This window comes from Tiliqua scincoides, chromosome 4 (genome assembly GCF_035046505.1).
Source record: "Tiliqua scincoides isolate rTilSci1 chromosome 4, rTilSci1.hap2, whole genome shotgun sequence".
NCBI classification, from domain to species: Eukaryota; Metazoa; Chordata; class Lepidosauria; order Squamata; family Scincidae; genus Tiliqua; species Tiliqua scincoides.
The window spans coordinates 117355623-117370404 of NC_089824.1; the positions used below are offsets into that span (position 1 = coordinate 117355623).

At 44.0% G+C, this 14782-nt stretch overlaps 1 protein-coding gene across 1 annotated transcript; it reads left to right on the forward strand.

Moving 5' to 3' along the window:
• Positions 1-3153: 3153 nt before the first annotated feature.
• Positions 3154-14305, forward strand: TSEN15 (tRNA splicing endonuclease subunit 15). Its single transcript, XM_066625587.1, has 4 exons — positions 3154-3332; positions 6889-6970; positions 9513-9648; positions 13924-14305. The coding sequence occupies exons 1-4, from the start codon at positions 3177-3179 to the stop codon at positions 14129-14131; spliced, it is 582 nt and encodes a 193-aa protein (XP_066481684.1). The 5' UTR covers positions 3154-3176; the 3' UTR covers positions 14132-14305.
• The last annotated feature ends 477 nt before the right edge of the window (positions 14306-14782 follow it).

Consider the following 14782-nt stretch of genomic DNA (forward strand, 5'->3'; position numbering starts at 1 on the left):
CCCTCCCCATAGCCCTAGGTGGAAAATCTCTACTAATTTGGGGGGGGAGGTGTAGGAATCTTACTGGGAGATCATCTTTTCATTTTTCCCAACCTGGGAATCAATTTCACACAAGCCTAAGAGTTTCATTCAAACCATAAAATTCAGCAATAAATTATCTACTAGGTTCTTTCCAGATGACAGCTGCAAATATTTCACTCATGACAGCTTTTGTCAGAAAACTATGCAACTCATCCTCCTTTTCCCTCCACAATGCCCCCATCGCATGTTTTAGCAGGTAGCTAGTAGCAGGCCAATCCTTACTTCTACCACATGTGCCCTGCCCTCCCGAGCACACAGCTTCTAAATCAAGTTACTGGCTGTATTCATGCTTCTGGAGGCTGTTGCATTGCGGTAACTTGGTTCAGAAGAGGAAGATGAGCAGATGGAGATACAAAGGCTGCAATCCTATGTATACTTTCCTGGGAGGAAATCCCAGTGAACACAATGGGATTTTCTTCTGAGTAGACATGCACAGGCAGGTGCTGAAACACCTCCTGGAAGTGGCCTATATGAATGACAAAGTGGTGGCTCAGCAGAAGAAAGTTAAATAACAGGCCTTATTTAATAACAGGCCTTGAATTAATAAAGTTAATTCAAGCAGTCCCCCCCCCCTTGTCGGGTGCAGAAAACATGCACAGCACCACCATGCTGTTGTCTCCTTCCAAAGCAACAGCTGGGAAACCCTCAAGTTATGAATATACTGCAGCAGGAGAGGGCCAGCCAGGCATGGAGGGAGTGCAGAGACAGCCCAGATTCTTGGGCTGTCTGTCCCAACATGTGCTGCCATGAGGCCAGTGAGCAACTTCTCCTTCCTGCAGCCTACCAAAGCTGAGCCGACCTGAGCTCAGGAAACCACAGCTCTTCTGAGCAGCCCAAGGGAACACCGTGCAGCCCTGATGTCACCCCACATGCTTTCTGAGGCACCACATCTCCCCTCCCTTGGTGCTCACAGAAGTCCCCCCAGGCCACTTCTTTCCCTCTGCAGTCATTGCTGGGGGGAAGAGGGAGGAGGGTTCACAAGATCCCTTTCCACCAGGCACTGTGGTTCCTTGCACCACACTTCTTGTCAGCAGCAGGTCGACTTAATCCCTCAGAGTGCAGCAGAGTTTAGTGCCCAAGCACCTGGGATCACAACCCCCCCCTTTTGTTTAATTCTCATGCCTGCGCCTCCCCTGGTAGGGCGACACGCGGGCATCAGCAGGTGAGCTACATAACGTGTGAAAGCCTCCCCCGAGGAGCGCCAGCGTTGATCTAAAGACGCAGCAGCAGAGCAGGCAGCCCTACCCGACCCCCACCACCAGCACTCCTCCTCGTCTGCAACTGGGTGTAGTTGCTGCTACTCCGCGTTTCCTCCCACCTCTGGAGCAACTGCTTGGAAACTTTTTCGGGGGGGGGGGTCTACCCATCTCCAGCCCCCTCCCCCCCAGCATCTTCCCGGCAGCCTTCCCCAGCCGGCACTTACCACACTGCGAGCCGGTTCTTGGGGTAGCGCAGCCTCTCCAGGCAGCCGAGGAAGTGGGGCAGGGAGTGGGCGGCGTTCCTGGCCAGGACGGCCAAGAAGACGGTGGGCTTCTGCAGGGCGGACTCCGGCAGGGGCTCGGCCTCCTCCGGGGCCGGGGGCGCGCAGCCTGCCCGCTGCAGGCAGAAGGCGAGCCAGAGGTGGAGCAGCACCAGCAGCTGCTGCTGCCGAGCGCAGGGAAGCGCGAGCGGCGCGGCCATCCTTCGGGCTCTGGCGCGGGGCGGGCGGCTGCGGCAGGCGTACCTGCGCGGCGGGCTGGACTGCTGCCTGCTCTGTCCTTGCAAGCGTGCTCGGAGGAGGGCTGCAGCAGCAGCTGCTCGCGGATTGGCTCAGGAATCCAAGCCCTGCAGCGCGAATCACAGCCCAGCCTGCCTGCGAGCCTCGTCCCTTTCCCCTCCAGCCGCCTCGGCGCCCGGCAAACAGGCAGCGGCTTTGTCCTGGCCCCACACCACCTGCGGGAGCCTTTTGTGCTGGGCCCTCCCCCAGCTGCCCCGCGGGGAATGAATGGACCAGAAGCAGCAGCAGGCGGGGGCATCCTGACATCTCCCCTTTCAGGCTGCAGTCCGTGCCACACTTTCCAGGGAGTAAGCTCCATGGACTAGAATGGCACTTACTTCTGAGTAGGCAGACAAGCAGGGGATCGGGCTTGTGTATGGTTTCTGCGGGAGTTCCACTGTCAAATAAATAAATTTATTTAAAACGTTGGATAGGATTGGGCCCTTCGGCTGCCACCCTATGCGCACTTAGGGCCGAATCCTATCCAGCTTTCCAGCCCTGGTGTAGCCGTGCCGATAGGGTGTGCGCTGCATCTTGTGGTGGGAGGGTATTTACAGAACCAACTATTACTATTGGGTGGCTTTTGGATTTTTAATGGACCAACATAGCTATGTATGATTATTTTTTTTCTGCTTTTGCTGGGCTGCTATGCAAAAGATATGATTTCTTCCTTTTCAGAAAGACTCTCCTGTAGAATGGTCAGCCTTAAAACACACCTCAGCTTTAAGTAGAAATGTTCAGGGACAGCTGAATGTGTTACATTTCTGCATCTAAGAATAAAAATGTGTGTAAATTTACATGCATTATAAACGTAAGATATTGTGGATTCTTGGTTTTTAAAAAAGGCTTGGATTTTGATTAAGCTAGAGATTTTCATAAACTTCTAACAGCAAGCATTTTAAGGATGATCCCGTTGACATTTGTAATTTTATCAACTCACATCCCAATCCTACCCGCACTTTCCTGGGAGTAAGCCCCATTGACACTAATGGGACTTACTTCTGAGTAGACATGAATAGGCTTGGGCTGTCATTCATTATCGAACAGTGATTCTCAACCACTGTGCCGTGGCACACTGGTGTGCCATGGGTCATTTATTAGTAGGGTCATTGGGGGATGTGAGCTCCCCACCAGGGGCATGGTGTCAATGGTCAAAAAATCAGATGTGGCTTGACAATTCTAGTGCTTTGTCAGATGTAAAAGGTAGAAAATCACTGCTTTATCAGCTCAGCACTTGCGTCCTTGAAAGAGGAACCTTCAAGCTCAGGAGCGTGTTTCTCAACGCCCTGCAGTACTGAGACACTGTGCGGAACGAAGCTGCGTTGCACACGAAACGGGAATGGAACGTCCCGAGAGTCGTTCAGGGCACGGAACGGCGGTGGGCAGCTTCGGTCTGTCTGAGCAGCAGCAGCAGGAGGAGGAGGAGGAAGAAGAGGCACGAAAGCCCCCGAGATGGACGCAGCAGCGAGGGAATTGGCTGGCTACTCACCCCACGGTTGGTGATGTGAGGCTGGCTAGAGAAAGCACTGCCCTCTTCCAGGCTGCAGTCCTGGCCACCCTTTCCTGGGAGGAAGTCCCATTGACTCTGGTGGAACTTACTTCTGAGTAGGCAGGCAGAGGATGGGGCTCTAAGGCTGCACTTTCCTGGGAGAAAGCCCATTGACTCTGGTGGGACTTACTTCTGAGTAGGCAGGCAGAGGATGGGGCTCTAAGGCTGCGCTTTCCTGGGAGGAAGCCCCACTGACTCTGGTGGGACTTACTTCTGAGTAGGAAAACAGAGGATGGGACTCTGAATCCTTCATTGTGGCACATGGCCCCTAAGCCATGCCAGATGTTTGTAGGACGCTGCCCCATAATTAGTTTGCTGCACCCCACTGTATAGTTTTGCTTGACTGCTCCAGTAGGGTGGGGAGCTTGGCTGGTCTTACTCCCTGGACTGTAACTTAAGTGGGATGGGATGGAGTGGGAGATTGTGGAGAGGGTGTGTGATGTGTATTTTGCAGCATGCTGTGCCAGTGATTTTCAGACTTTCTCATCTCATAACACACTGCAAGACTCTAAAATTGTCAAGGCACACCATTCGTTGTTTGTTTATTAATTGACAAGACACTGTTGGTGGGGGCTCACATTCCCTACTGGCCCTACTAATAAATGATCACCTCACAAATTCCCACGGCACACCTGTAGACCATTCACAGCACACCAGTGTGCCATGGCATATTGGTTGAAAATCACTGTGGTATACCAAATTGAACTTCTGCTGCAAGCCTCCATCTCATCAATGAGACAATGAGCACTAAGTCTGTAAAGGCAAGTGTTACTTGCAGCCCTAGCTCGGATCTGTCACTTATGAAGTAGTACTAGTAATACTATTTCTTAAACACCTCAAATAACATAGAAATAGTCCATAATAAGAAAAAGCAGAACCATGCCTGCAGGATAATATAAACAGACGTCTGAAGCAAAGGAACTTGTGGCAAGTGCCTGTATATGTTATGCCAGGTTTATGATTTATCATTGCTATTTCTGGACACATACCTCTTAACAAACAACCAATTACCAGTGGTGTTGATTTTCTTCTTATATATCAATATACATGTTCATGACTATTGCTCTAATTATAACTGGTGGCAGGCCAGTGATGAAAATTTTAGGGCACATCCTAACCCACTTTCCAGCACTGACATAAGAGCAATGCAGCTCCAAGGTGAGGAAATAAACATTCCCTTACCTTGAGGATGCCTCTGTGACTGCCACCCTACTGCGGGATGCAGCACATGCCCCATTAGAAAGTTGGTTAGAATTTGGGCCTTACCCTTCTGTGCCTGATGAAATTACTGATATATAGTTCTAGGAAACTGGACTATATATACATTTCATCTGGCACAGAAGAGTAAGATTATCATCTATAACAGGGGTGCCCAAACCCCGGCCCTGGGGCCACTTGCGGCCCTCAGGGACTCCCAATGCGGCCCTCAGGGAGCCCCCAGTCCCCAATAAGCCTGTGGCCCTTGAAGATTTGTTGGAGCCCGCACTGGCCCGACACAACTGCTCTCAGCGTGAGGGTGACTGTTTGACCTCTTGCATGACCTGTGGGATGAGGACTCCCTCCACTGCTTGGTGTTTCACATCTGTGATGCAGTAGTGGCAGCGAAGGAAAGGCTGGCCTTGCTTTGTGCAAGGCCTTTTATAGGCCTTGAGCTATTGCAAGACCTTCATTCCTTCATATAAGTTCATCTTTAATGTATTCATTTATGTAAATTTATTCAAATTTTAAATATAAATTAATTCTTTTTTCCCCCCGGCCCCTGACACAGTGTCAGAAAGATGATGTGGCCCTCCTGCCAAAAACTTTGGACACCCCTGATCTATAACATACCATCAGTTAGAACAGAACAATGGTCATGAATATTGTTCTCTACCAACTTCCATCTCTGCAAGTTGGTTGTTTAATAAAAATGAATGTGGAAGGGCATTATTTTGCCTTTTTGCTGCAAGTGTAAAAAAACCAAGGCAAGCACTGCCTTCTGCATATGTTCAGAAGCATGGTTGACAGCACACCCCCTTTTACAATCATCATCTGTCAGTTATACTGCACCTATCACTATATCTGATGCAGTACCAGAACTCAAAAAGAGATGTCCCCACCCATAAACTACAATCTGAAGGGTTAATGTACCAAAAGTCAATCAAGAAAAGTTAGAATGGAAAAAGTGTGAGTTTTCAGTAACTTCTTAAGGACAAGAAGCTAGTTGGATTGTTGGTAGAAGGGCATTCCAGGCTTGTGGAGCAACAAAAGGAAGCCAAGAAGTCTAGAAACAACCACTATCAGCCCCTTTTACTAACAATGGAAGTTTGGTACTCTCCCTGCCAGTTGTCTATGGCTCTATTCTTATGTAACTTCCCCTAATGTTCACTGGCCATGCTCTCTTACAGCCACACAGCTTTCTTGAGAAAGGGTCTGTAATTACATTATTCCCATGAGCTGGAACCTTAAATGATCAGTGATCTTGCAAACATCTTCTGATGTGTATGATGAAATTCCTCTGATGCAGCATGTCTTGATTAATGAAATCCATATTTGGAATTGGGTCGAAATAACCTATGAAGTTTCAAAAAAAATGTTCAGCTTGAATATGTGTAAATATTTACAAAGCAATAACTTTTAATGATAGTCTAAGTGATATATGTCCATGTATTATATCCCATACGCTAAATAAAAAAAAATCTTGTTGGCAGAAGAATGTCAAGTTGTATAGAACTCTCTACAACAGTTTTCTATGTGAGTTAGAAAACAAATCAGGTATTTTTGTCAGTACTGTATGCGGAACACCGTGAGCTGGTGTGATTTCTGCTGTAAAAGCCCTCTTAGGAGTTTCACATGTTGAAAGAGAGCTTATTTTGCTGGTTGCATAACACAAACAATTGGAGATCCAGAAAAGTATTAACTTGTTCAAGCCTATAAAATGCTTGCTTTGCAACTCATATATTTAGCTTTTTGACTTTGAATTGTTCACGTACAGAAGATATTGAATTCTGTAAACTGGTTGAGGCTTTACGTTGTGCCAGACGATGGGATGACATCCCAAGTTCCAGTTCAGGTAGTTCCCCTGTGCCCTGTTGTGTCACAAGCTTTACAAAACCCAGAAGGAGAGCTATTTCTCCCTAGAAAGTTTAAGACAGAACTGTTTTATGAACCATCAGTGTTGCTTAATAATTTTCCTGTGTTCTGAACTCAGAGCTACTTCTTTTAGAGGAGAATTTTATTGACTTTAAAAAAAACAATCTGTAAGCATTTTAACAGGCCTCACCTAGCAGTAAATTCTTTAGCAGGCTTCCTCCCTCCCCCTCCCCCTCCCCCACACTTTTCTTGAAAGAAATTGTGTGTATGACGCTTTTCTTGGATTTGTGCCAAATGTCCCTGGAGTCAGTAGGGAAACACTTCCAAAAACTGTCAGGTAATGTACTATTTGGGATGTATTGCATGCATTGTGATCCATCCCCTTCTTCCATAGTAGCTTTTAATCCATTGCTTACTTTTGTGATTTCAGCTCACAAGGATGATGTCACTGAATGCAGCTGACAGCAGCAGTGTGTATGCTGCTTTCTTAGTGTACTTAGACCTCTTAGAAGGTAAGCTAGTGAAGGTTATCTGAAGGTAAGTTAGTGAAGGTTATCTTGTTACCTAGTGTGCTCCCTGGGGCATCTGGTGGGCTGCTGTGAGATACAGGAAGCTGGACTAGATGGACCTAAGGCCTGATCCAGTGGGGCTGTTCCTATGTTCTTATAAAGGTACCCAACAAGGGCACTGCACTTGAAACCAAAAATAAAACAATACTGTTAAAGCATGAGTTCTGGTTTTAAAATGAGTGCCAAGAATGATCTTCTTATGCTGTCAGTAATTTTTGACCTTATGCAGGTGTGGCTTGAGCCTCTGTGATGGTATGCTGTGCTGTCCAGCCTACTCACCCTGACCCCAAGGCTGTCTGTGTACAGATGTTGCTGTTTTGATGCACAGAAGAGCCCAATATGTTGATGGTGCCTTCACCATCTGGTGTATGTCAAGTGGCCCAGGGGTCTGATGGGCTTCATCTCATGCACTCTAGAGCCAGATCTACTTAAGGTTCTGGTTGGTTTCACCAGAACTTACAGCAGTTGCAGCTCAGTATTACAGACAGAGAGAACATATCATTGGACAGTTAACATTGAATGTCATAGCTCAATCTATAACAAGTTATCACCACCATCTGTATAGTGGTGAACTAGATCATCCCTAACTGAGCCAGGAAGATCATAGTGGAAGGAAGGGGGCACTTGGTAAGTTGCTGTCTAGCAAACTAACCTGCCACAGAAGGCTGGTGTGACAATAAAAGGGACTGTACATATCTTCTGAGAGGAGAGATGCAAATGTGATTAATTCATAAATATGTTGAAGGCACACAACATGATGGCAATTGAATATGTGCCCATTCTTGTCAGGGAAGACATGGAAGAGGGCAAGTTGACCAAAGGGAGTAACATCTAGTGGTTAGAGCCCATGCATTCCTGCTCCCTACTTTCCCTTTTCACTGGATCAGCAGTTGAATGGGGGAGGGGGGTGATGACTGGTCATTTTTATCTGCTGCTTCCATTCCAGGCTATAAAGCCCAGACAGAGGGGAACTATCTCGGAAGAAACCCCACACCCAGGAGACCACTAAAGCCCAAGAGTTCTTATTACAAATCAAAACCACAGTAGGTCTGTATGAGTGATCAGACATGACAGTCCACTGAATTACCTATGAACTTGGACTAGCAAGCAAGGAGTCAGTATCAATCTAGTCTATTAAAAGTCCAAACAACAAGTAACTCAATGGGGAGGGGGTGTTGAAAACCTACTGGCAAGCTAATGGAAAATATTTGAATCAGTTGGATGAACACAAAGCAAAAGCTTAATCAAATTAGGTACAGCACAGTAACTAGTAATGCCCATTAGATGGAGCTGGGATCCTACTCAAGAGGAAAGCACACAAAAGCCCCAAGCATTGAACTTATGAAGTTGTAGCTGGCTTAGAGTGAAAACAAAGCAAAACCCAAGAATATGTCTAACTTATAAATACATTCCCTATTGCTAGCTACTTACATTGTCTCAGGAATCCTCAGTCCTTATACTTACTGGAGATTAAGTGGGTGAGCCTTCAGAATACCAGCATTAGGTTTTCATGGCAGGTCAGGCAGGAAACACACAGAAATCCCTATGCTTTAACTTAACTTATAGTGCAATCCTATGAAGAAGTAAGCTGCTCAGTAAGTCTGCTCAGAAGTAAATCCCATTGTGTTCAATGGGATTTATTTTCATGCAAGTGTGTATAGGATTGCAGCCTTAGGTTGTTAGGTATGTTACCTGATTGGACTCCTTTACTAGACAGACAGGTTTGACTGCTTAGTCAATGTGCACGCCAATGTCAGTACTCCAGACAGGGAGAAGTACATGTATGTGTCACATAACAACGGGGTTACCTTCTAGTAATCCAGTTGTTAAGCGATGTCATAGTTAAATGAAAATTTATCTAAAAACTTGTCTTGATGGTGGTCATAGGAGGCCCCAGAGGCCTTCTCCAGGTTGCACCAGGCCTCCACAGGCCTCAGAATGGCCCACAGAAACATCCTGAAGTTACTTCAGGTTTTTGGAAGCAAACAGGAATTTGTTTTCCATAAACCTGAAGTGTCTTCTGGAGGCTTCTGCAGGCCATTCTGAGACTCACGGAGACCTGCTGTGACCCAGAGGCAGCCTCCAAGCCCTCCTAAGGATATCACCAACACAAAAGTAATATTTTCAGCTTTTCTATAGCTACTGTACAGTAAATCAACAATGGAGCGACACAAACCTGCATTAATTCACAAATACACGTGTGTGATGAATAATGGCATTTCAAACAAAGAATAAAAGCCTAACCTGTAGAAGGATGCCCCAGCAGGTTAGGCTGCTTAAACTTGCATAAGAGCTTCTGGGGTTAGAAGTGCCCAAAAATAAAAGAAAAAGAAGAGAAAAAAGAAAGAAAATGGGCAAAAAATAGGGATAAAACAAAGCATTCATCACAGTTAGATTGACTGCTGTGTGGGTCTTTTATATGAACAGGCAAAATACTTATATTTTGTTTTAGTTTGTACTCTTTTCTCTGTCATGTCCCATTCAGCTAGAAATTGGCATGAGGTATCCTACATTGGGCTAGCAGAATTCCAGCTTGTGTGTCTCCATGGACGAGAAAGAGAAGCGGAGGATTTACAAGTGGTGGTGCCAACTCCAGTCCACGTGTCATTCAGCCACGAAAGGTGCGCAAATTATCCAAAGAGCATTTGAAGTTTGAAGCCAAACAAAACCAAAGGTGGCAATGCTCAGCACAGCTTGCATGCTGCAGTTTTGTTTGGCAATACCCAGTGAAACTTTACACATGGTCTTTGAAGACCGTCTGGAGAGTTCAGCCAGTTCAAAACATGCCAGCCAGCTTATTGACTGGGATTCGCTGGATGGAACATGTGTTGTCAATGTTTAAAGATCTTCACTGGCTGGCAATATCTGTCCCAAGTGGAATCCAAAGTGCTGGTTTTGGCAGATGAAGCCCTAAATGGCTTGGGATTGAGGTACTTGAAGAATCTCTTTCTCCCATGCAAACTTTGCCCATTTGTTATGAACTTGATCAAAGGCCCTGTGAGATTAGCAGGTGGCAGTGGAGGATGGATCCTTTCCCATGGTGGGGCCATATGTTTTCAGCATATTCTCTCCAGAGATATTTGTCTTCACCACCTCTTTTGTCTTGCAGGCATTAAGTTAAAACAGTTTTGTTTGTTCAGATGATTAAATATGAAAAGTATTTCCCTACTCTGTTGTTGTATTTTAGTAGATTTTAGTTTTAGGATACAACTACCACAGTAAATCCTTTCTTTGTTGTAAGTCTAGGTTAGGAAACTTGGATGACTACTGAAGTGGTAAGATGAAGTAAAAAATATTTTTAAGTAAATAAAAAGCTGGAGAATGTGATGATTAACATTTCCAGCGCTCACAAGAGTTTTAGTGACTTACCCATTCCATGGGTAATTCTTATAAAAGTTTAAAAAAAAACCACCCTAACCCTAACAAATTATGCAGAACAAGATAAATTATTTGACTTCATATAGTTTATACAGGTTGCAGAATTCAGCTACTCTTTGTGCAGAGTGTGGTTTACCTGGGCCCAGCTCTTTTTCTTGTTTTGTTTCTGAGCACCAAGTAGTCTGGACATTAAGAAATAGATACCACATTTAAAATTTCAGAAAACATTCCTACGTTTGCAAATATGAAAAACATGCCTTGCAAGTAAAAAAAAAGAGCATGAGTGTGCATACAATGTCAATGTGTCAAAAAAAATGCTTTTTAAAATCTCACAACTCACTTTTTAAAATCTCACAATCTTTTTTGAAATTCTAACTTTTTGATATGTAACATTCCCAAGCAATTAATTAAGCAATTAAGTATTTAGCCTTTTTTTAACATTCTGAATGTCATGTATTTGCATTTTCAGGATGACTCAGGACACATACCTAGATTTTCCCATGAAAAATGGGTCTTATTTTCTTAAAACAAAATATCATCAAAACATTATAAATCAATAAATTAAAAAACAAAAAATACATAATCAAAAGGCAGCCTATATGAATAAAAGAAGGGAAGCTCAACCAAAAGTTTGTGTAAACAAATAGTCTAGCTAGTGGCAGAAGAATACCACTAACAGGGCAACAAAGCTTCCAGGGGAGGGTATTCCAAAGTGTGTTTTAAGATACCCAGTCAGGTGAATGTGAGAACTGGCATTCTCTGTGATTGGCCATTCCATGTTTTGATGTTTGTCCTCATCAGCCTGTTCTTGAAGTTCACAGTTCAACAGCTGTGGTTCAACAGCTCACACAGAAAACACATTGGGGAATAATCGCCTCATCATGTATCCGTTTGCTTGATTGTAAGTGCTTTGCTTTGCTTTGGCAATATTGTCCTCCCTGCTGCAGGACAGAAGTTGTAGATCATCAGTTCTCAAAACTGGAATTGGTTCACCTCCTTCCCACTCCTCTTGATCACTTTCCTGGATCAGGCTGTTATGTAGCTATGCTACAGAGTACAGAAGGAAAGGAACAAGGAATGTTTCAGTGGGCACTGGTTGGAAGAAAAAGTCTGATCAAGACAAGAATAACTGCATTGTGAAAACATTTGCAGGAAGGCATCCCCAAGGCTGGAGGTCTACCAGTTAGACCTATTAATGGGAGGTTTTTGCTCTAGTGTTTCTCAGCTCAGTTCCTATCCTCAGCTTCTGTTTTGGAACACAGAGCAAAGAGTGGTTCTGCAAGGGAGGGCTTGCAGTTACCACAAATGGCATTCTTGAATGATTCACATCAAAACATTCCCGTTTCTAATACTTTTTTGAGCAGAGTGGAAATAAAAGTTGCAATAACATTGACATCTTGTTTTGGCGACATCGATAGCTGCAGCACATGAGCTCATTTCTTTGGCTGCCCAGTTAGCAGGCAGATTTGAAATGCTCCTTGTATTAAAGCTGATTTGGAAAGGCCAGTTTATCACTGGTTCTTAACAAGTACAGCCTTTAACCTTGCTTATGTAACTGGTCTGAGCCGAAAGCTGTCCTTTTTACCATGTGCACTTTTTATTCTGGAATGTTAAGGTATTCTAGAATGGGATTTTCTTTCCTTATATCAGAGTTTAAATGACTAATTAATAGTAATGGTAATAAGAATTTTCTTTCAAGGTAGGGTTTTGTTGGTCATTGCATGCTAATTGGTGGGTTGGTTGATGCTGGTTGGAGGAATACATGTTGAGAAGTAAGGGTCATTTGGAGTGCATTCCTCTCTCCATCTGTCCTTCTCCCATTGATATTCCTATATTTCGTCCCACAGTGCTTTTGAAGTTGAAAATCCCTTTGGCAAGCCTGCATTATTCTGTCATCTTGAGGCAGAGCAGTTTATCAGTATGCCCATTCATGGCAGATGTGCTAACTATACAAAGCCTTCAGTGTAATGACAGATGAAGAGCTTCACAGTCAGATACTGTACTCTTCTCTCTTTCCTTTTGCAAACAATTTCTGTAGAAGCTTCTCAGGAATTCCATACCTTGGCCCTGTCTTGAGACATCAGAAGCAGTGATTCAGACTTCCTTAATTCCAGAGAGAGATTCTTTTAGGGTTTTCTCTAAATCATATCCAGCTGAAAGTGGATAAATGGCAGCCAGCTGGCATGCTTTGTGTTGCAGATGAAATAGTCTTTGCATCTTCAGCACCAAGTCATTGCATCTTGGCAATCTGCGAATAATTGCAGTTTTTCTAATTGAGAGCACTTCATTGCACCTTTGATTCTGCCAATGTTCTTTTAAGTGGAGTGAAAGTGAGCTTTTGTTTGGAGCTGGACATCTGTTTTGTTATAGTAAGTTTGCCCTATTTGTGGCAGAGGAAGGGTCATGTACTTGTACAGTCCCTTGGGAACTGGGACATGTACAAACACTTCTGGATCAATACAAGCTAGGGGAGAAGTTGATGTTGCAATAAACCATATAGGTAAAAAAAAAGTTTTCTTGACCATATAGGTTTTTAAAAAAAAAAAAAAAGACCCTTGCCTAGCTAAATTTCCTGGGGATCTGATTGGCTAGAAAGGCTTACAAGTTTATTGGGTCACATCAACCTTTTAAGGTTTTGGATGTTCTGAGTGCAGCCTGTTCCTGTCTCATGATTCTTTAGCTCTGCTTGATGTGGCAGCCTTTGCCTGCCAGCCTCTTTCACCTTTATGCAGAGATTCTGCATCCTGTTCCTTGTTCACCATGAACAGCAATTGATCACATTAATGGAAATGACAAATTAACAGTCCACGTTCCACGTTCTGTGTTTGAGTTGAGACCTATCTGGCAGCCAGATTATGGGGGCACTTGCATTTGATTTGGCTGCAGAAAATTTCCTGGCCGAGCTCTCCACATGATGTAAATCCCACCTGCAAGTTCATGGTTGTTAAGCCACTGATGTTAGTGAAGACAGTTCTGAACCTTGAGACATATTAAAAGCAACTAGAGATTTCCATTGAGGATCTGCTATAGAATGATTGTGATGGGCATTGTAACCCTTAAAATATCTTCCTGTTGTATTTTACCTGCTTTCTTTAGTTTTTGGCAGTACTGTTGCTTTACACAACACAGCTGATGGTGCTTAAGATATAGTGACGAAAACACAGCTTGTTTCTATTGCATCTTTTTCTACCATGGAAAGTGCTGCCTTTTAATGGACTGTACTGAGTGTCATTCTGAATTCCCTGCCAGGAAAAAAGAAAAAGGTGGCAATCCCAGTAATACATTTGCCAATAAGGTTGGCTGCCACAGTTAGATTTGCTTAGATAGCAACAGTGTGCAATTGATCTGCTGGAGATACACAAAACAAGTGGTGATTAACTTTTTCCACCTTTCAGAGCGCGATACCATAGTCTTTCGAGACTGAAGGTTGCCAACTACTAAGTTTGGCTTCATGTTAAGTAAATGAAATAAGCATGGCCACTGATTACCTTTTCTTCTCTCCCCACCCCTCCTTTCAGGATAAGGCAGATCATGAAGAAAGTACACACTGGGGAAGATAAGCCTGATTCTTCACTGTCCTTCATGCTGGCTATAGTTGAATCGGACTCCACAATAGTCTACTATAAACTAACAGACGGTTTTGTAACACCAGACCCTCCTGATGATACTGAAGACACGGACAATAAACAATGGAGGAAGAAAAGAAAGAGGTTTTTGAGACAATAGGGGGATGCAGCTCTCTTTGCTGGGCACTGCTTCAAATCTATAACCGTCTGGAATATGTACACATGAAAAGTGCACTGGGAGTTGAACATCTGCTTATAAAATCCTTGAGAATTGGCAGGGTGTTGAAGTGCATATCTTTGTAATAAAATTGGACATTAAAGATGTCATGGATCAGTTCAGGAATCTGTCCTTTCTTCATCAGTAAGTTCAGGTTTGCAAACAGTGTTTCAGAGGGCAAACTTGGAACAAAAGAACATTCTTGACTTTGTACTCGATTCAGTTGTTCTCCCACAGGCACCTTGGAGTACTTGATTTTTATAAAGGCATTGGATTCTGTTTGTGAATTCTTCTGTGTATGTTGTTATAAACAACAACACCTGCTGTATTAAATGTCTTGATTGCTTCACTAAACAAGGGGCCTGTAGTATTGAAACAAAATTTGCTATCGTTTGAGCTCATCTAAGGAGACACACACCCCAAGCATTCTTTTGTGCAGATGTGGTGCAGCTGGGAAAGGATGACTTCACTAATGACAGCTGTTTTGCCCTTGTTCCAAAAGACATGGCTTATTGCAGCAGAGTGAAGGTGAACGGTGTGCATTTCAGAGCATCCTCAATCACTGTTTCTTAAAAACAACACTTTAAAATAGGC